General features: G+C 46.3%; 1 protein-coding gene across 6 annotated transcripts in view; it reads left to right on the top strand.

Annotated features, from left to right (window-relative positions):
* Positions 1-20,422, top strand: part of MIA2 (MIA SH3 domain ER export factor 2) — a 221,091-nt gene that overhangs the window by 66,601 nt on the left and 134,068 nt on the right. For 5 of the 6 annotated variants that reach the window (XM_030215534.1, XM_030215535.1, XM_030215536.1 and 2 more), the window contains one exon: positions 161-261. In XM_030215534.1, the coding sequence (XP_030071394.1) occupies positions 161-261 (101 nt within the window). Of the gene's footprint in view, positions 1-160; positions 262-19,687; positions 19,823-20,422 lie in introns of those variants that run through there. The other variant, XM_030215537.1, reaches the window with a different exon arrangement.

Below are 20,422 nucleotides of genomic sequence, written 5' to 3' on the forward strand. Positions count from 1 at the left end.
ATTTCCTGAATAAACCTCAAAAATGCATTCCTGCATTACGAGTTTAAATGCAGCAAGACAGTCTTTCCAATACTGAGACAAAAGTGCAGCTCAGGAATTTTGCTGAAGAGAGGCCATTACAATGGGATATATTATGTTGCCTCTTTTCCATGTCACGCAGAAGATGAACCAACATTTTGGATGCTTTGGAATTTGAAGACATCTGAAATTCGCAGTTTTGTAAAGTGTGCGTTTTCAGCAGTGGCTACACATATAAAGAAGGTATGTAATGATTTCAGTATTCACAAAGACAATATAGTTCCCATTTTTCTGGATGAGTAAGGTTGCAAAGTAACCTCTTAAGTTCTTGTGTGACTGTTAATTGGGAATAAATAGTGACACAAATATCTAATGAAATGATTAATACTAAACCTTAGGAATATAACTGCACCACTGGCATGGCAGAGACATGGCTTCCCTCCCGAGAAGTGAAACTTTTGAAAACATCACTGGCAGCATACATAAAGCAAAAAAAAAAAAATCAAAATCCATAGCTGATTACCAAACCATTTAAACCTTTTGACAATGATTAGTAGGGTCAAGTGATAGTTAATTAACCCTTCCCCTGCCCCCCAACATTGAACAGGTTCTCAGTCTCAGTCAAAAAGGGACCCTCCTCAGTTCATAGCTCCGAGAGTGCACTTGGATCATATCCATAAAGAGGTGCTCCATATAATGTATGCTAACCTCTCTGCACATTTGTAATCATGGCAGTGACTAGTTAATATTTAGACCAAAGACTACTGCATTTAATCAAATTTGCAAACTACATCTGAGATCTCATGGCCAGGTGGCTGGTAGTGAGATAAAACCTGATTTAGCTATTGCATTTTCAGAAGCAGGTTGCACATACATGTGATCTCTAAAACCTTTAAAGCAATTCGATGTTCTAGCTAGTACCTGGTGCCTTTCGTAAGGAATGTCCAGTGTATCTGCCACTCAAGACCTCAGAGCAGCAGTAAACCTAAAACATATCACTAAATATCTAGTTTCAGTCAGGAGCATTTTCTTGATTCCTTACCTGGGTCTAGTGTGTCCATTAGAGGCCTGTTTTTTTCTGACACGTTGGATAGGGGGAGATCCCAGCTGTAAGGCTGCTGGTTTACACGCAAGAGGCAATTAGCATGGGTGAGGCTCTGAGAAGCAGAATGTGTTTACTTTGAAAGCAACATCCTTGAATGTGGAATGTCTGTAAGAAGTCCAACTGGAACTGTCGTCTTTTCCCATCAGGCTGTGTGATACATGTAAGGGTGGATTTGGATTTTTAGATTGAATTATGTGCTTTTTCCTAATCCAAACTCCACAGCAAGTTACAACCAGGTACACAAGTTGTGTCTCTGCCCACGTGAGCTGATGGTCTAAATTGTACCTGAGGCACAAGAGAGTGATGTGATTTTCCCAGGTCATGAGGATTAAGGGTTAAAAGCAGGATTTAAACCTTGACTTCTCTTGTTCTCAGGCTGCTGCTTTTACTACTAGGCTGTTCCGAAGCAGGCCTGTAGCAAGCTAGAATTGCACCGTGTGACTCACCTACCATGGGCATTCCCCCAACTCCCACAAACATCCAACCCCTCCCATAAGCCCGCTTTGAAAAACCCACCCAAAGATCCCCTCAATCACATTCACCCCCCTTATACAAGCTCACTCCAGTTCCCCCACCAGGCACATTGTCCCGTTGGTGGCCGTGCCACCCTTCAGACTTACCCTGTTTCTGGGAGTCAGTGTCTGTGCTGGCTCCTGCTTGTCTCTGTGTCTGTGTTTGTCTTAGGTTCTCTCTGGCTCTGTGTGCTGATTGCCCTACTGAACCTCACCTGTGTGGGCTTTGCCTCTTCCAAGATGGCTGCCGCCTCTTCGTCTCTGCCAGTATCCAAGATGGCCCCCGCTGTTACTTTCTATGGGATGCCTGCTCTGAGTGTCAAGCCTCTGTTTGGTTGCAAGGTGATTGCTGCACCTGTGGCTCTGGTGTTGATGGGCTTTATTAGTCACCTGAAGACTAGAGCCTTTGCCTTTGTATCTACTAACCTCTACTCACCTCATCTAATCTCATGCAAAGGTCCTGGAGTATAGAGTGCTGTACCCGGTGTCAGTGTTTGCTCTGTGTGAGTTTCTATGTTTGTTTGACTAGCTAGCTTAGGCACCGTGTAGCTTATAGCCTGTGTATAGCTTTGCTAGTGTTCTATGTTTGTTTGACTAGCTAGCTTAGGCACCGTGTAGTTTATAGCCTGTGTATAGCCTTGCTAGTGTTCTATGTTTGTTTGACTAGCTAGCTTAGGCACCGTGTAGCTTATAGCCTGTGTATAGCTTTGCTAGTGTTTATGTTTGTTCAGACTAGTTAGCTTAGGCACCGTCTGGCTTGTTGCCTGTGCATAGCTTTACTAGTTCTATGTGTTTGTTTCCAAGGTATGACTAGTTAGCTTAGGCACTGTCTGGCTTGTTGCCTGTGCATAGCTTTACTAGTTCTATGTGTTTGTTTCCAAGGTATGACTAGTTAGCTTAGGCACCGTCTGGCTAGTTGCCTGTGCATAGCTTTACTAGTTCTATGTGTTTGTTTCCAAGGTATGACTAGTTAGCTAAGGCACCGTCTGGCGTGTTGCCTGTGCATAGCTTTACTAGTGCTCTATGTTTGTTTCCAAGGTAGGACTAGTTAGCTAAGGCACCGTCTGGCGTGTTGCCTGTGCATAGCTTTACTAGTTCTCTATGTTTGTTTCCAAGATATGAATAGTTAGCTTAGGCACCGTCTGGCTTGTTGCCTGTGCATAGCTGTACTAGTGTTCCATGTTTGTTCCTTGTGTCAGCTAGCCGTCCTGCTAGCTATTTCCAAGACCATGTTTGTTCCTCGTGTCAGCTAGCCGTCCTGCTAAGCTGTTTCCAAGACCATGTTTGTTCCTCGTGTCAGCTAGCCGTCCTGCTAGCCATTTCCACGTCTGTGTTTGTTTCTAGTGTTAGACTAGCCGCCCTTGCTAGCCATTATTCCAAGATTGTGTTTGTTCCTAGAGTGAGCCTAGCCGCCCTTGCTAGCCACTATTCCAAGACTGTGTTTGTTCTTAGTGTCGACTAGCCAGCTTAGGCCCCGCTGGCGTGTAGCCTGTGTCAAGCCGTGCTAGTCTTCTGTGTTTGGGTCCAGGGCATGACTTATTAGCTGGGGCACAGCTTAGTTGTTAGCTGGTGTATAGCCTTCCAAGCCTCTTGAGTCTGCTCTGTGTATGTTCTTGTGTATGACTGGGTTGCCCGGGTACAGCGTCTCTATGCGCCTGGGTCCAGCTTACTTGTCATTGTGTTGGTTCCTGCTGACTACCAGAACCCGGATAGTTCCTGATTGTCTGCCTTGCCTTCGCCTAGGTGCCAGGGGGCACTCCTGGATCTTCATTCCTGCTGTTCCTGTAAGTCCTACCGGCTGCCAGAACCTGAGGGCTCAACCCGAGGGAGAAGGCAGTCAAGTGTAGGTGAAGCCTAGATCCAGGGTGTTCCAGTTCCGCGGGTTCCGCTCCAGTGTGTGTTCCAGCCCAGCAGGTTTCACTCTTGTATGTTCCAGTCCAGTGGGGCCACTCCAGTGTGTCCAGTCCAGTGGGCCCCATTCCAGTGCGCACCAGCCCGGTGCGTTCCAGTTCCGAGTGTTCCGGTGTACAACTCCAGTCCGGAGTTCCGGTCCAGTCTTTTCTCCTGTCTACCTGGAGGGTGATTTTGCCTTAAGGACTCACAAACCCCGCGCTCCCGGGGAAGAAGCCTGAAGGTATGCCAAGGTCCTCGAGAGCGCGGCGAGCGCGTGAGGCGCGACAGAATACAAAGGCCATGAGTTCGGCGAGATCATCAGTCCAGGTGGGTTTCATGCCCATAAGTTCGTGCCCTACGGACCATCCCAGGGGAACTGCCAAAAAATCTTTTTTTCCCAAGGACAGTCCAGTTTCTATTTTTGATCCCGATTTAAGCCTGTGGGAATACCGACAGGAACTTCTGTGGAATCCTGCCTTTGCGGCTACTCGTGAAGCAGCAGCGGAGATAGAGCGTATCGACTGGAGTCGGTGCCACTATGACCCAGTTTCTGCCATGGATTCGGGCATCACGCTCCGGGAGTACCGCCGCAGACTTCGGGAAGACCCTGCTCTGTGGGAGACTCTGGAGTCTGAGCTCGAGAGAAGGCGCCGGGAACCTTCGTCACCCGGGTCTTTTCGTCCTCCTCAGCCGAGTAGCTGGCTGTACCATGGTGGGGTAACTTCTCATCGGGATCATAGTCCACAGATGCTGAGTCCAGTTCGAAGAGGGGTTCCAGTGAAGCCTCTAGTCAAGCCACTGAGGTCGGGCCGAGGGAAGCTGTCGACGGAGCCTCAGATTCCTGTGCAAGTGGCACTTCGGGTCGAGCCTCCAGTCTTCATTCAAGTGGCACGTCCTTGGAAGCTTCCGAGTCCAGTCCGAGGGAAGCCTTCGATGGGGCCTCGGATTCCTGTGCAAGTGGCGCTTCGGGTCAAGTCTCCGGTTCTTGTTCAAGTGACCCGTCCAGTCAAGCCACTGAGTCCAGTTCGAGGGGGGCTTCTAACCAAGCCTCCGGTGCCAGTCCACAGGGTGGTTCAGGTGGCACCACCGCTTCCAGTCTTGAGGGCCCCTCTAAGCAAGCTCCGAACCCCAGTTCAAGGGGCGCTTCAGATTGAGCCGCCGATCCCTGCCCTAAGGGTGTGTTCGGCCAAGCCTCAGTTAAAGTTCCGTCCCTGCCAGGAGGCAGAGGGCGTCTCGAGTTGCAAGTCCAGTCAAGATGCTGAGCCTGGACCGAGTTGCAAGTCCAGTCAAGATGCTGAGCCTGGACCGAGTTGCAAGTCCAGTCAAGATGCTGAGCCTGGACCGAGTTGCAAGTCCAGTCAAGATGCTGAGCCTGGACCGAGTTGCAAGTCCAGTCAAGATGCTGAGCCTGGATCGAGTTGCAAGTCCAGTCAAGATGCTGAATCTGCACCGAGTGCAGAGATCAGCCACGATATTGAGTCTGCTATTGAGGAAGAGATGATATTCCCAGAGGACTGTGATAGACCTTGTGTTGATTCAGCCTGGGAGAAGATCTCCGAAGCTATAGCTGAGAGAGGGTGTGTTCAACGGCTTGGAGCCCGGAGAAACCCCTTTTCTGCATTTCAGCCTGCTAGCATGCTCTGGGGATACCAGGGCCGTCTCCTCTTGAACCCTGCTCGGCAGAGGCCGCCCGAAGCTAAGGTTAGAGAGACGTCCCAGTCCGGCCAGAGAGGGGCGTCCCGCCCTGCAGCTGAATCTTTTCCAAGTTCCAGTTCTAACCATGATGCTAGGCCTGTTCCGAGTTCTAGTTCCAGCCAGGAGGCTGAGTCCATGTCTAGTTCCAAGTCCGACCAAGATGTTGAGGTCGTCCTAAGTTCCAGTGTCCGTCAGGAGGCTGACTTTCTGTTGAGTTTCCGTTCCAGTCAAGCCCCTGAATCCAGTTCCAGTCAAGGGGTTGAGGCCAACCAGGGTGCTAGTTCCAGATCCAGTTCTGTTCAGATTTCTAACTCCTGCCAAGATGGGAATGCCACCTTGAGCCTCAGCCCAGCTTCTAATGTCAGCTGGGGTAGCGACTCCAGCCCTGTTCCTGTCATTTCATGGATTTGCCAAGAGGGTCAGGACATTGTGGGTCCCCTCAGGGGAGGGTTACTTTTGAATTGTGTTCATTTTGATGTATCCATGTTCCTGAGGTTGCCCCATGGTGACTCGAAGGAGCTTCCTGGTTCCAAGTTCTATTTTTATTTGCCAGTTTTGGTCTTCCTTGTGACTTCCAGCCCTGTGATCTATGTCTGGCTTTTGAGACCTATCAGGAAGTTTCATCATAGTTACCCCTGGATACCTGACCACCTCCGGGAGACCGAGAGGGGGGTCTTGAGGAAGGGATACTGTCCCGTTGGTGGCCGTGCCACCCTTCAGACTTACCCTGTTTCTGGGAGTCAGTGTCTGTGCTGGCTCCTGCTTGTCTCTGTGTCTGTGTTTGTCTTAGGTTCTCTCTGGCTCTGTGTGCTGATTGCCCTACTGAACCTCACCTGTGTGGGCTTTGCCTCTTCCAAGATGGCTGCCGCCTCTTCGTCTCTGCCAGTATCCAAGATGGCCCCCGCTGTTACTTTCTATGGGATGCCTGCTCTGAGTGTCAAGCCTCTGTTTGGTTGCAAGGTGATTGCTGCACCTGTGGCTCTGGTGTTGATGGGCTTTATTAGTCACCTGAAGACTAGAGCCTTTGCCTTTGTATCTACTAACCTCTACTCACCTCATCTAATCTCATGCAAAGGTCCTGGAGTATAGAGTGCTGTACCCGGTGTCAGTGTTTGCTCTGTGTGAGTTTCTATGTTTGTTTGACTAGCTAGCTTAGGCACCGTGTAGCTTATAGCCTGTGTATAGCTTTGCTAGTGTTCTATGTTTGTTTGACTAGCTAGCTTAGGCACCGTGTAGTTTATAGCCTGTGTATAGCCTTGCTAGTGTTCTATGTTTGTTTGACTAGCTAGCTTAGGCACCGTGTAGCTTATAGCCTGTGTATAGCTTTGCTAGTGTTTATGTTTGTTCAGACTAGTTAGCTTAGGCACCGTCTGGCTTGTTGCCTGTGCATAGCTTTACTAGTTCTATGTGTTTGTTTCCAAGGTATGACTAGTTAGCTTAGGCACTGTCTGGCTTGTTGCCTGTGCATAGCTTTACTAGTTCTATGTGTTTGTTTCCAAGGTATGACTAGTTAGCTTAGGCACCGTCTGGCTAGTTGCCTGTGCATAGCTTTACTAGTTCTATGTGTTTGTTTCCAAGGTATGACTAGTTAGCTAAGGCACCGTCTGGCGTGTTGCCTGTGCATAGCTTTACTAGTGCTCTATGTTTGTTTCCAAGGTAGGACTAGTTAGCTAAGGCACCGTCTGGCGTGTTGCCTGTGCATAGCTTTACTAGTTCTCTATGTTTGTTTCCAAGATATGAATAGTTAGCTTAGGCACCGTCTGGCTTGTTGCCTGTGCATAGCTGTACTAGTGTTCCATGTTTGTTCCTTGTGTCAGCTAGCCGTCCTGCTAGCTATTTCCAAGACCATGTTTGTTCCTCGTGTCAGCTAGCCGTCCTGCTAAGCTGTTTCCAAGACCATGTTTGTTCCTCGTGTCAGCTAGCCGTCCTGCTAGCCATTTCCACGTCTGTGTTTGTTTCTAGTGTTAGACTAGCCGCCCTTGCTAGCCATTATTCCAAGATTGTGTTTGTTCCTAGAGTGAGCCTAGCCGCCCTTGCTAGCCACTATTCCAAGACTGTGTTTGTTCTTAGTGTCGACTAGCCAGCTTAGGCCCCGCTGGCGTGTAGCCTGTGTCAAGCCGTGCTAGTCTTCTGTGTTTGGGTCCAGGGCATGACTTATTAGCTGGGGCACAGCTTAGTTGTTAGCTGGTGTATAGCCTTCCAAGCCTCTTGAGTCTGCTCTGTGTATGTTCTTGTGTATGACTGGGTTGCCCGGGTACAGCGTCTCTATGCGCCTGGGTCCAGCTTACTTGTCATTGTGTTGGTTCCTGCTGACTACCAGAACCCGGATAGTTCCTGATTGTCTGCCTTGCCTTCGCCTAGGTGCCAGGGGGCACTCCTGGATCTTCATTCCTGCTGTTCCTGTAAGTCCTACCGGCTGCCAGAACCTGAGGGCTCAACCCGAGGGAGAAGGCAGTCAAGTGTAGGTGAAGCCTAGATCCAGGGTGTTCCAGTTCCGCGGGTTCCGCTCCAGTGTGTGTTCCAGCCCAGCAGGTTTCACTCTTGTATGTTCCAGTCCAGTGGGGCCACTCCAGTGTGTCCAGTCCAGTGGGCCCCATTCCAGTGCGCACCAGCCCGGTGCGTTCCAGTTCCGAGTGTTCCGGTGTACAACTCCAGTCCGGAGTTCCGGTCCAGTCTTTTCTCCTGTCTACCTGGAGGGTGATTTTGCCTTAAGGACTCACAAACCCCGCGCTCCCGGGGAAGAAGCCTGAAGGTATGCCAAGGTCCTCGAGAGCGCGGCGAGCGCGTGAGGCGCGACACACATCCACTTCCTCCCAAGGAGCCCCTCACCCCCTCATAGTACCCCCAGCCTACCTGAAGGATGTCCTGGTGGTCTAGGTAGTCTTGAGACTACCACTGAGGTCGTGGCCACCACTTTGATCCCAGAGTGGCACAGGCAGCAGTGACTGGGGATTACTGCTACCCACCCTACCATAGACCACCACAGTAGCCTGCAGATAGCCTCAACAAATTTTAATTAAATCTAGCTAGCTCAAAAATGTAGGTCTTTAGAAGCCAGCAGCTGAGATCGCTCTTGATTCTCTTTCCCCACCCCTCCAACATTGTCCCCAGTGAATTTCAAGGGGGGGGGGGAGGGGAATCTCATCCCAGATCAACAGTAGCTCTTTCAGAAACTGATACTATTTTGTGTCTGTGGGCAAAGAAACTTTAGTAAGTCAGTCCCTTAAGATGCCTCTGCAGAAGCCAGCAGTCTCCCTTCCCAAAGTATGCTCTCAGCCTCTCGATAGCTGAAGCAAAGTGGCTATTGCCTCTCTCTCTACCATATCTTCTCTCCCAAGCCTTCACCCAGTCTCTCTTTTATATTCACACCAGCCTTTCTCTCTCTCACATCCCCCTTTACCCACTCTCTCCCTCTCCTACTTCACACCTCCACCAAGTTGCTCTCTTGCTGTCATAAGTCATTCTCGGCAATTATCTTGCTGTATGCATCTCCCATATTCGGTTCAGTTCTCTCTAAGCTTGAGTCACACAGTGAAGGAAGTTTGAGCTGGTCTTGCATGAGACTTGAAACTGCAAGACTTCCTGAACCATGCAGCTCAAGATTAGAGAGTGATGAATCGGGGTGCAAATTTGGGAGAAGCACTGAGGCAGTTTTGCAAAGCGAACAACATTTGGAGACAAGAAATTTCAGGCACCAAGGTGAGTAGCGGACACAGTGAAAAGGATGCAATTTTGGTGCCCTGTGCTTTTGGAGTATCATTATCTCAGAAGGCCTCTTTTACAAAGCTGCGCTAGCGATTCTCACACAACAAATGAGAAGCCCATAGGAATTGAATGGGCTTCCTCTCATTTGCCGTGCAAGAATCGCTAGTGCGGCTCTGTAAAAAAGACCCTTACCCTTGCCGTGGCTTATGTTTTAATTTGTTTGTTTTTACCCGACTTCTTTTTTATGTGGTGTTTGCTTTTCTATTGCTTTTTTTTTTTTGTATATTGTATTGGTCATCGTTGCATTCTTTTTTAAGCTAAGAAGGATAGCAAAGATGAAATAAACTGTAAACTGTGCAACCACACATATCTCTCATTAGCCCTGTGCTAACACTTGCAGTATTTCACCACTGTACAGAAACTGCTTGGTAACTATTACCCAAGTTTATTCTTCTAATAAACAGGGTGAGGCAAGAAAAAAAAAAATGTATTGCCTACAGTTTTTTTGCAGTTTTCTCAGCAACTGCTCTGAATTTCAATGAGAAATTTTACATACTTGACTATTAAACAACATTTAATTAGCTTAAGCTATGTTGATGTTACTGGCATTTTAGTGTTACTACCTGGTGATTTTTTTTTTGTTACATTTGTACCCCGTGCTTTCCCACTCATGGCAGGCTCAATGCGGCTTACATGGGGCAATGGAGGGTTAAGTGACTTGCCCAGTCACAAGGAACTGCCTGTGCCTGAAGTGGGAATTGAACTCAGTTCCTCAGTTCCCCAGGACCAAAGTCCGCCACTCCTCCACTGAGGTAAAACACAGTAAAAATAACATCATGCAAACTATACAATTAATAATATGTCAGAATTTTGCAGTCATTGTGAATGCTCAAATCTCCACCCCCAGCTTTAATAATGGCCTTCATCACTTTGGGAAGTTCTTAACAGTCTTGTCGATCGGTCCCTGTTGCAGGCTGTCCCAGATCATCTGCTGATATCTTGCCCATGATTGCTGTTCCAATCTGAAATGCTTTTGAAGAAATTATTTGTAAATTATATTATCAAACACAAATTATTGTTTACAAACATCTATGTCACTGTCACATCATTAACAGTAAGCTGGTACCCTGTTTCTTTTCCAAATAATGGTACTTTTACAGTGCAAACATTTTTGAACGCATGAAAATTGCTGGGTGGTCCTACTATAAAGTCTGTAACTTTGCCGTGTTTAAAGATAATCTCATTCCACTCGTCATTCACACGTAGATAGTAAGAACAAATTAAGCTGCAACATTTCACATTGAAATGCCAAGCGGTTGCTAAGAAAACAGCAAAAACCTCTAAGGCAGCGTTTCCCAAACTATGCACAGCGGCACCCTGGTATGCCGCAGCAAACTCTCTGGGTGCTGCAGAAAATCCCAACCTTCCTCTCGCCCAAACCGCTACTGCAGACAGCAGCACAAAAATAACAGAAAAAGCAAGCGCAGGGCTGCAGCAGCCTTCAAGCATGTGCTGTCAGTTCTGCTGGTCCTCTGCCCCCGGAACTGGAAGTTGATGTCAGCGGCTACAGAGGACCAGCAGAGCCGACAGTGCATGCCTGAAGGCTGCTGCAGCCCCCTGTTTTTTTGTTGTTGCGGCCACTGGGGACAGGGAGCAGATAGTGTTTGGGACTCACAGAGGTGACTGCCAAGAAGGTTAGATGAAAACAGGAGACGGGATGAAGTCAAAACATTGAAGCCAGTAGGTCAGTCTCTGTTTCCCTTCCCATTCAAAAAAAAGCAAGCAAACCTACGAGCTGCTGCATCTGAGTTGTCATTCTGTCATTCTTTATTGTTGGTAGCATTTTTTATTTAATTTCACTTATATTTTTAAACATGCTGTCTTATGCAGCATACAGATGTATAAAGAGCAAGTATAATAACGGAATAACTTTTCAGAGGTAGAGTAGTAATTTGTTATAAATTGTAATCAGTGTGTCATTTAGAGGGGATGATTATAGGGACACCCTGGCACTGTTATATTTGTGCAGAGGAAAAGATGGAGACCTGTGTGGCCCTGCCGCAAAAAATTGCTTGGACATGAAGGGTGCTATGAACTAAAAAGGTTTGGGAACCACTGTTCTAGGGGGTTTCTTTTTTTTTTGCCTCACCCCGTATCTATTCTGTAACAATGATGCTTGAACTGTACCAAGTTATACTCATCCTGGCACTGCTGTATAGAATAATGGAGGGAATTGGGTAACAGGGTGCCTCCACTTAGGCAGCCTAATTACGTGAATAATGAGCCTATTCTATAAGAAAACCTGGGTGCGCACATGACTTATAGAGTAGTACTGTAAACCTGGCATCAGCATGCCACATATAGGTGCGTACATTTACAATAGGTCTAGGACTTGTGTATATGCTTGCACTCAAATTCAATAGGAGCACACACAACTTACAATATTCTGAAAGTTGCCTACATAAATGTTGGCCCTACCTATGCCCCACGCAGGCCCCTCCCGTGTACACCTAAGAGTTGGGCATGTAATTATAGTGATTAGGTGCAATGCTGCTGTTTATGTGGGTGAATGTACATTTACCTGATTTATTTTATTTGTTACATTTGTATCCCACATTTTCCCACCTATTTGCAGGTTCAATGTGGCTTACATAGTACCGTAAAGGCGTTCACCAATTCCGGTATAAACAAATACAGTAATGTTGTGGTAGAATAAGGTTCGTGTGTACAGACACATTAGGGAATCGTAGAGAGGAAGAGTTATTATATGTCCATTATGAGCTTTGGTTTCGTTGTGTTGCAGGGTACAGGCATTTAAGTTGGGTAGGAAGGGTATGCCTTTTTGAACAGGTTAGTTTTTAATGATTTCCGGAAGTTTAGGTGATCATAAGTTGTTTTCACGGCTTTTGGTAATATGTTCCATAGTTGTGTGCTTATGTAGGAAAAGCTGGAAGCATAGGTTGATTTGTATTTGAGTCCTTTGCAGCTTGGGTAGTGGAGATTTAGGTATGTTCGTGTTGATCCTGTTGTGTTTCTGGTTGGTAGGTCTATGAGGTCTGTCATGTATCCCAGGGCTTCGCTGTAGATAATTTTATGGACCAGGGTGCAGATTTTGAAAGCAATATGTTCTTTGATTGGAAGCCAGTGCAGTTTTTCTCAGAGGGGTTTGGCGCTTTCGAATCGTGTTTTTCCAAATATAAGCCTGGCTGCCGTGTTTTGAGCGGTCTGAAGTTTCTTTAGAAATTGTTCTTTGCATCCCGCATAAATTCCGTTGCAGTAGTCTATATGGCTTAGTACCATTGATTGTATCGAGTTGTGAAATGTTTCCCTTGGGAAGAATGGTTTCAAGCGTTTGAGTTTCCACATTGAGTGGAACATTTTCTTTGTTGTAGATTTCACTTGGTTCTCTAGTGTGAAGTTACAGTTGATTGTAACACCGAGAATTTTCAGGCTGTCTGAGATAGGGAGGGTATAATCTGGGGTGTTTATGTTTGTGGGTTTATTCGTATTGTATTGGGATGAGAGGATGAGACAGTGTGTTTTTTCTGTGTTGAGTTTTAGTTACTACTACTTAACATTTCTAGAGCGCTCCTAGGGTTACGCAGCGCTGTACAGTTTAACAAAAAGGACAGTCCCTGCTCAAAGGAGCTTACAATCTAAAGGACGAAATGTCAAGTTGGGCAGTCTAGATTTCTTGAATAGAGGTATAGTGGTTAGGTGCCAAAGGCGACATTGAAGAGATGGGCTTTGAGCAAGGATTTGAAGATGGGCAGGGAGGTTTGAAATGCGTTTGCCCATGAGTCCATGATATTCAAACTGAGCTTGATTTCGTTGGTGATTTCTGTCAGATCACGTTTGTAAGGAATGTACATTGTGACATTGTCTGCATAGATGAAAGGGTTAAGGCCTTGGTTGGATAAGGATTTGGATAGTGGGGTCATCATTAGGTTGAAAAGGATCGGTGATAGTGGTGATCCTTTAGGTATGCCGCATTCTGTATTCCACGGTGGTGATATGTTTGAGTTTGATTTCACTTGATATGTTCTAGTGGTTAGGAAACCCTTGATCCAACGAAGTATGTGTCCGCCAATCCCGAAGTAATCTAGGAGTCTTAGTAGTATTTTATGGTTTACCATGTCAAAAGCACTGGACATGTCGAATTGGAGGAGAAGTATGCTTTTGCCTGTTGCTATTTCCTGCTTGAATTTGGTTAGGAGGGTAATTAGTACTGTTTCAGTGCTATGGAGGGGGCAAAATCCTGATAGTGATTCATGTAATGTTGTGAATTTGTTTATATAATCAGTAAGTTGTTTGGTTACCATGCTTTCCATCAGTTTGACCACCAGTGGGATTGATGCTACTGGGCGGTAGTTAATGTGCTGTTTGCCTGGTGCAAAGATTCAGGATGTAGCAGAAAGTTTACCAAGAATCAAGCCTACTGACCCTAAGCTGCTATCCATGCTGGCACAATTGCTAGATATTCTGCTGAACTATCAAACATGACTTCATGGCTCTAGGACAGAGGGTGAAGCAGTTAGGTGCACAGGTGGTGTTCTCATCGATCCTTCCTGTTGAGGGTAAAGGCCAAACAAGGGAAACTCGCATTCTGGAGCTGAATGTGTGACTGCGTGGATGGTGCCAGCGAGAGTTCTTTGGTTTCCTTGACCATAGGATGCTCCTATTGAGCAGAGATAGCTTCCATCTATCCAAGAAGGGACGAAGTGTGTTCTGTAACAGACTGGCTAATGTACTAAAGAGGGCTTTAAACTAGATTCAGTGGGGATGGGTGAGAAAAGCCTCAAAGTCATTACCAACTCTTGGGAATGTAAGATATCTAAAACTTTTATAGCAATAGGAAAAAACAGCAATATCTGGAGAGCCTTGTATACCAATGACCGTAGTATGGGAAACAAATGCCTGGATTTGGAGGCGGTAATGGTAGAAGCCGACTTGATTTAGTGGCAGTCACGGAGATGTGGTTCACAGAGAACCATGACTGGAATATAGTTATACTTGGCTACAATCTATTCAGGAAAGACAGGGTAGGAAAAAAGGGTGGGGGAGTGGCATTATTTGTTAGGAATAATATTAAAGTGACAATTGCAGGATATATGGAATAAGGAACAAGTGCTGTGGGTTAATCTGGAAAGAGGGAACAGAAAAAGTATTTACACTGGTGTGATATACAGGCCTCCCACACAACCAGAAGAAATAGACAAGAGATTTAATTGACGACATTCACAAGATAGCTAGGAAAGAGGAAGTACTACTCATAGGTGATTTTAATATGGGGGGATTCCTGCAGCGGGGTCATCTAGAAGCAAGGAGATCTGGGATTCTCTACAGGAAGAATTGTTCTAGCAGTTGTTGAATGAAGCTATTCTGGACCTGGTGCTTACAAACAGGAAGTGCGTTTCCGACGTTACAGTGTGTGGTCATTTGGATCTAGTAATCACCAGATGGTGTGGTTCAATATTAACACAAATGAGAAGAGGGCTTGTTCAAGACTGAAAGTTCTATACTTCAAAAGAATTAACTTCGACAAAGGGGAATATCTCATCTTGATCCCTTCAATGCTTCCTTAAGTCTGGAGTGGTCCCTGGGGACTGGAGATTGGCGAATATGGTCCCTCTACACAAGAGTGGAAGTAAGGAGGAGGTTGGGAATTACAGACCTGTTAGTCTGACTTCGGTGGTGAGTAAACTAATGAAAAGGCTTCTAAAGTGGAGGGTTGAGAGGTTTCTAGAATCGTGTGGAGGAGTGGCCTAGTGGTTAGGGTGGTGGACTTTGGTCCTGAGGAACTGAGTTCGATTCCCGGCACAGGCAGCTCCTTGTGACTCTGGGCAAGTCACTTAACCCTCCATTGCCTGCCGCATTGAGCCTGCCATGAGTGGGAAAGCGCGGGGTACAAATGTAACAAAAAAAAAAAAGGAAGAGTTAGTGGACGGAAACAGCTGAAGTAAGAACAGCAGTGGGTGAAACTGAAAGAAGCTCTTTTAAAGGTGACAAACCTTTATGTTAGAAAAGCACATAAGAGTAAGATAAAAAGAAGGCCACTTTGGTTCTCAAATGAAGTAGCTGAAAAGGTAAGAGAAAAAAAGGTTAGTCTTCATAAATTACAAGACAACGCAGAAAGAAGAAAACAGGCAAAAATACATAGAAAAGTTCAGAGAAGCTGGAAAAGCTGTTGGGAAAGCAAAGACGCAACTGGAAGAAAAAAAGCCAGTGGGGTAAAACTAGGGGACAAAACATTCTTTAAATATGTAAGCAACAGGAGGAAGTGCCAAATGGCACAGCGAGGCTCATGGGTGAAGGGGAGAAATATGTAGCTGATAAGAATAAAGCTGAACTGCTTAACAATTATTTCTGTTCTGTGTTCACGGATGAAAGGCTGGGGCAGGGCTGCAGAAAACAATTGCTAATGGAAATGGATGTTTGGTAGACCTGTTTTCAAAAGACTCTGGAAGGAGCTAGCTAAACTAAAAATTGACAAAGCGATGGTGCCTGAGGGAAACATCCGAGGGTGCTCAAAGAACTCGGGGAAGTTTTGGCGGCTCTGTTGTCTTGATCCCTTCAATGCTTCCTTAAGTCTGGAGTGGTCCCGGGGGACTGGAGATTGGCGAATATGGTCCCTCTACACAAGAGTGGAAGTAAGGAGGAAGTTGGGAATTACAGACCTGTTAGTCTGGCTTCGGTGGTGAGTAAACTAATGAAAAGGCTTCTAAAGTGGAGGGTTGAGAGGTTTCTAGAATCGAATGGACTGCAGGACCCGAGGCAGCATGGCTTCACTAGAGGCAGATCTTGCCAGACAAATCCGATTGATTTCTTTACTGGGTAACCAAACAGTTGGATGTGGTTGGGGCGCTAGATATGGTGTACTTGGATTTTAGCAAAGCCTTTGACACATATCCACAAAGGCATCTTATAAATAAACTGAGTGCCTTCAGTATGGGTCCTTAAAGTGACTGGCTGGGTTAAAAACTGGTTAAGTGGAAGGAGACAGAGGGTAATGGTAAATGGAGCTTGCTCAGAGGAAAAGAATGTTTTTATCAGTGGTGTATTGCAGGGATTGGTCTTTGGGAAGGCTCTTTTTAACATCTTTGTGAGTGATATTATGGACGGTCTGTCTGGTAAGGTTTATCTCTTTGCGGATGATACCAAAATCTACAATAGGGTGGACACCCCAGAGGGTGTGGATAACGTGCATTTAACAAATGCAGGGTTATACACTTAGGTTGCAAAAATCCAAAGGAACGGTATAGTATAGGGGTGAAGTACTTCTGTGTACAAAAGAAGAGCGGGACTTGGGGGTGATTGTATCAGATGATCTCAAGGTGGCCAAACAGGTAGAAAAGACGATGGTCAAAGCCAGAAGGATGCTTGGGTGCATAGGGAGAGGGATGGTTAGCAGGAAAAAAAGAGGTGATAGTGCCCTTGTATGAGTCTCTGGTGAGGCCCCATTTAGAATACTGTATGCGATTCTGGGGACTGCACCTGCGAAAAGATATAAACAGAATGGAGTCAGTACAGAGGGCAGCTACAAAATTGGGGCATATGGGGAAGATGTAAGACTCTCAATATGTATACATTGGAAGAAAGGAATGACAGAGGGGATATGATTGAGCTGTTTACATACCTCTGTGGCATTAATGCACAGGAGATGGGCCTTTTTCAACTTAAGGAAAACTCTGGAATGACAGGGCATAGGATGAAGTTAAGAAGTTATAGGCTCAGGAGTAATCTGAGGAAATACTTTTTCACAGAAAGGGTGGTGGATGTGTGGAATAGCCTCCCAGTAGAGGTGGTGGACAGGTACATGGGACAGGTACATGGGATCTCTTAGGGAAATTAGGATATAGTGATTTGCTGTGGATGGGCAGACTGGATGGGCCATTTGGCTCTTATCTGCAGTCATTGGCAGAGACCCATTTATGAAGTATGTGTTTTTCCCAATTAATGAGTCCAAATAAACAAAAGCTCTTTATTAATTTTGAAATATTTAATTGGGAAGAATATATACTTCGCAAATGTGTCTCTGCCAGAGTCTCTCGTTCAATCTAATTCTCCTTGAAGAATAATGTTTGCATTACTTTATTTGAACCACATATCGAATTTGTAGTCTCTCTAAATGACTGCATTTTTCACTACATCAAAATATAGAAGTCTTCATGCAAGCAGGGCAGATCATGTATATAAAAAGAAAGAAAGAAAATGTAAAAGAGAAAAGTGGAAGAAAAAGTAAGTGACTGCATAGTACAACTGCTTAAGGAGAACATACCTCTACCAGAACCACCAGAAAACTAAGGGGGGAATTCATCAAGAAGTGTTATGGCTTTAACGCACATTAATAGAATTAGTGCCTGACTTATGGGCTTTTAGCATGTAGTAAGACCATAATGCTGCAGTTAACATGTGCTCCTGTCATCAGGCTAGAACTATAATCTGAGCAGGAACAATAACTACTGCCTACAGAACTTAACACTGTCTTTGCCTTTATAAATTCATTTTACTATTTCATAAGTTATTTATTTCTGCACCACTTTATGTACTCATATTCAGTGGTTCCATTCATTTAAATTGCTACACTCATTATACATGGATAAAGTAAGTGGGATTGCCTGTTACTCTATTTTAAACATAGGACAGTACCCGCTCAAAGAGCTTACAATCTAAAGGACAAATGTACAGTCAGTCTAGTAGGGGCAGTCAAATTGGGGCAGTCTAGATTTCCTGAAAGGAATAAAGGTTAGGTGCCGAAAGCAACATTGAAGAGGTGGGCTTTGAGCAAGGATTTGAAGATGGGTAGGGAGGGGGCTTGGCGTAAGGGCTCAGGAAGTTTATTCCAAGCATAGGGTGAGGCGAGGCAGAATGGGCGAAGCCTGGAGTTGGCGGTGGTGGAGAAGGGTGCTGAGAGGAGGGATTTGTCCTGTGAGCTGAGGTCTCGGGCGGGAACATAAGGGGAAATGAGAGGCTGCAGACTGTGTGCATTTGTAGAAAATGAAAGAAATGTAAAAAATGAAGACAAACAAAAAGAATAAAGTGTTACTTTTTTATTATTATTGAACCAACAATCCACATAAGCAGTAAGTCTGACATCATTCATGCATACAAGGTAGACGTGGCGTAAGTTATATTCAAAGCAGCATACTTTCATGCTCTATAACCTATGCTGCCCCTTAGTTTGCCCTTAACTACCCAACCAGCGCGAATTTACAAACTCTCGAAGCATTATTTAACACTTACGGCTTTGGTAGCAAACAGCATTGTGCAACAAGTTCTATCACTCCTCGCTTCAACAATTCAGCCCAACCGCACTTGCGCTTTCTGGCCCAAGCTTGTAGACAGTGTTGCCAGGTGGGCGGTTTTACCGCCCAATTGGGCGGTTTTCCGCGACCCGCCGCGGGAAATTTTTGCCCGCGGCGGGTTGCGGTTTTTTGGGCTGCTTTTTGGGCTTCGGGCGGTTTTTTGGGCTGCTTTTTCGGCCGCGGTGGGCGGGGTTAGCGACGTTTTTGGGCGGGGGTTAGTGACGTGGGAGGCGGGGCCGATGACGTGGGAGGCGGGGCCGATGACGGCGGGGGCGATGACGCAGGGGCGGGGGTGTCAGGGGCGGGGTTTGAGTTTGGGCGGGTTTTGGGCTCCTTTGGGCTGGAAAAATATTTTCCACCTGGCAACCAGTGTTGCCAGGTGGGCGGTTTTACCGCCCAATTGGGCGGTTTTCCGCGACCCGCCGCGGGAAATTTTTGCCCGCGGCGGGTTGCGGTTTTTTGGCCGGCTTTTCGGCCGCGGTGGGCGGGGTTAGTGACGTGGGAGGCGGGGTTAGTGACGTTGGGAGGCGGGGTTAGTGACGTGGGAGGCGGGGTTAGTGACGTTGGGAGGCGGGGTTAGTGACGGGGAGGCGGGGCCGATGACGGGGGAGGCGGGGCCGATGACGGCGGGGGCGGGGTTGATGACGGCGGGGGCGGGGGTGTCAGGGGCGGGGTTTGAGTTTGGGCGGGTTTTGGGCTGGATTTTGGGCTCCTTTAGGCTGGAAAAAAATTTTCCACCTGGCAACCCTGCTGGCAACCCTGCTTGTAGATCAAGTATCCTCTGATGTTGCTGACATGTGATGGACGTGTCAGTGTGCCCTTGGTCATAAATCCCATTAGTATAAGGCTCGCTGGCGCAGTGGCTGCCATTGCTTATATATATAGTGATGTGATTGTAATCAAAAAGTTTATATATATATATACTCTTTTTGATTACAATCACATCACCACGTATTAGGGATATTCGAGCGCTGCCTGGTACTAATATTGAAAACCAAGATACTCCTTCGTCCACAGCACCCAAAATTTAAGGTGGTCTCCGTTTCATTTAAATCAATCCATAGTTCTGTCCACCTGCTCATACAGATGTCGATTGATTGCGCGCGAACACTTACCATTTAACTCGCACAACATGCCCAGGTTGTTCATCTAAAATTATTTCTTTCGTACGGGAGCGGCATCTGCCTCAACCAGTCACAAAACGTAATTCGTCGCAATGGATAAGCGGCTTATATCTTTTTCTACTATGAAAATGCAGATTCCTTATGGCTAATCGTACAAAAGCGCATCTTCACAGAGTTGCCCCCATAGATAGTTGTAAAACGGCTACACGGTATCCTTGTGTCTGCTTTAACGGAGCACTACTACACCAAAAACTGAGTAGACATTCTGTTGCTGCTGCGCCGCTCGCTCTCCGTCTCCTCTGACGCAACTTCCTGTTTCCGGGAAGGCGGGCGCCGGCAGTACAGAGAGAGAAGTTGTGTGTGTGTCGATTCGTCCAAGGAGGAGGTCCTTACGCCTTGGTAATATCGTAGGAAACGGGGGCACCGGAAAAGAAAAGCGGTGGGATTGTTAGTGGGCGACCTCAGGTATGAGTTTGACGGGGGGTGGGGGAATTGAGGGAGAGGTGTTGTGCTCACGTACAAGGGAGAGTGGAAAATAGATGGGCTGATGGCAGATCATGGGGAGGGGACACAGGTCCCCTTGATCCCCGAATGCGTGAGGAGACCAGTCCCCCAATCCCTGAATGTGTGTGACGAGGGGTGCTCGGCGTGTGAGAGTGTGAATACAGCTGAATGCGTGTGACTTGGTATCTTTACGTGTCAAATGCGAGATGGAGAGAAGGATATCGTTTTTCAATTGAACACAGTTATTTGATGTTTTGAATTTCCATTTCACTGTGACTTACTCGGATGTGTACTGTGTCACAATCATTTAGTAATGTGAATAAACTGCATTGAATAAATTGTATAAATTCAAACGTACACATATTAATAACACATTGGATATTAGTTAAAACGTGATACTTCACTTAGGGATCCTTTTACTAAGGTGCACTAACAGATTCAGGGGGTCTTTTACAAAGGCGTGCTAGTGTTTTTGGTGCGTGCTAAATGCTAGAGACACCCATAGGAATAGTGTGTGCGAAAAATGCTAGTGCACCTTTGTAAAAGGGGCCCTTAGTGCTC

The sequence above is a fragment of the Microcaecilia unicolor genome, chromosome 9, assembly GCF_901765095.1.
Source record: "Microcaecilia unicolor chromosome 9, aMicUni1.1, whole genome shotgun sequence".
Classification (NCBI taxonomy): domain Eukaryota; kingdom Metazoa; phylum Chordata; class Amphibia; order Gymnophiona; family Siphonopidae; genus Microcaecilia; species Microcaecilia unicolor.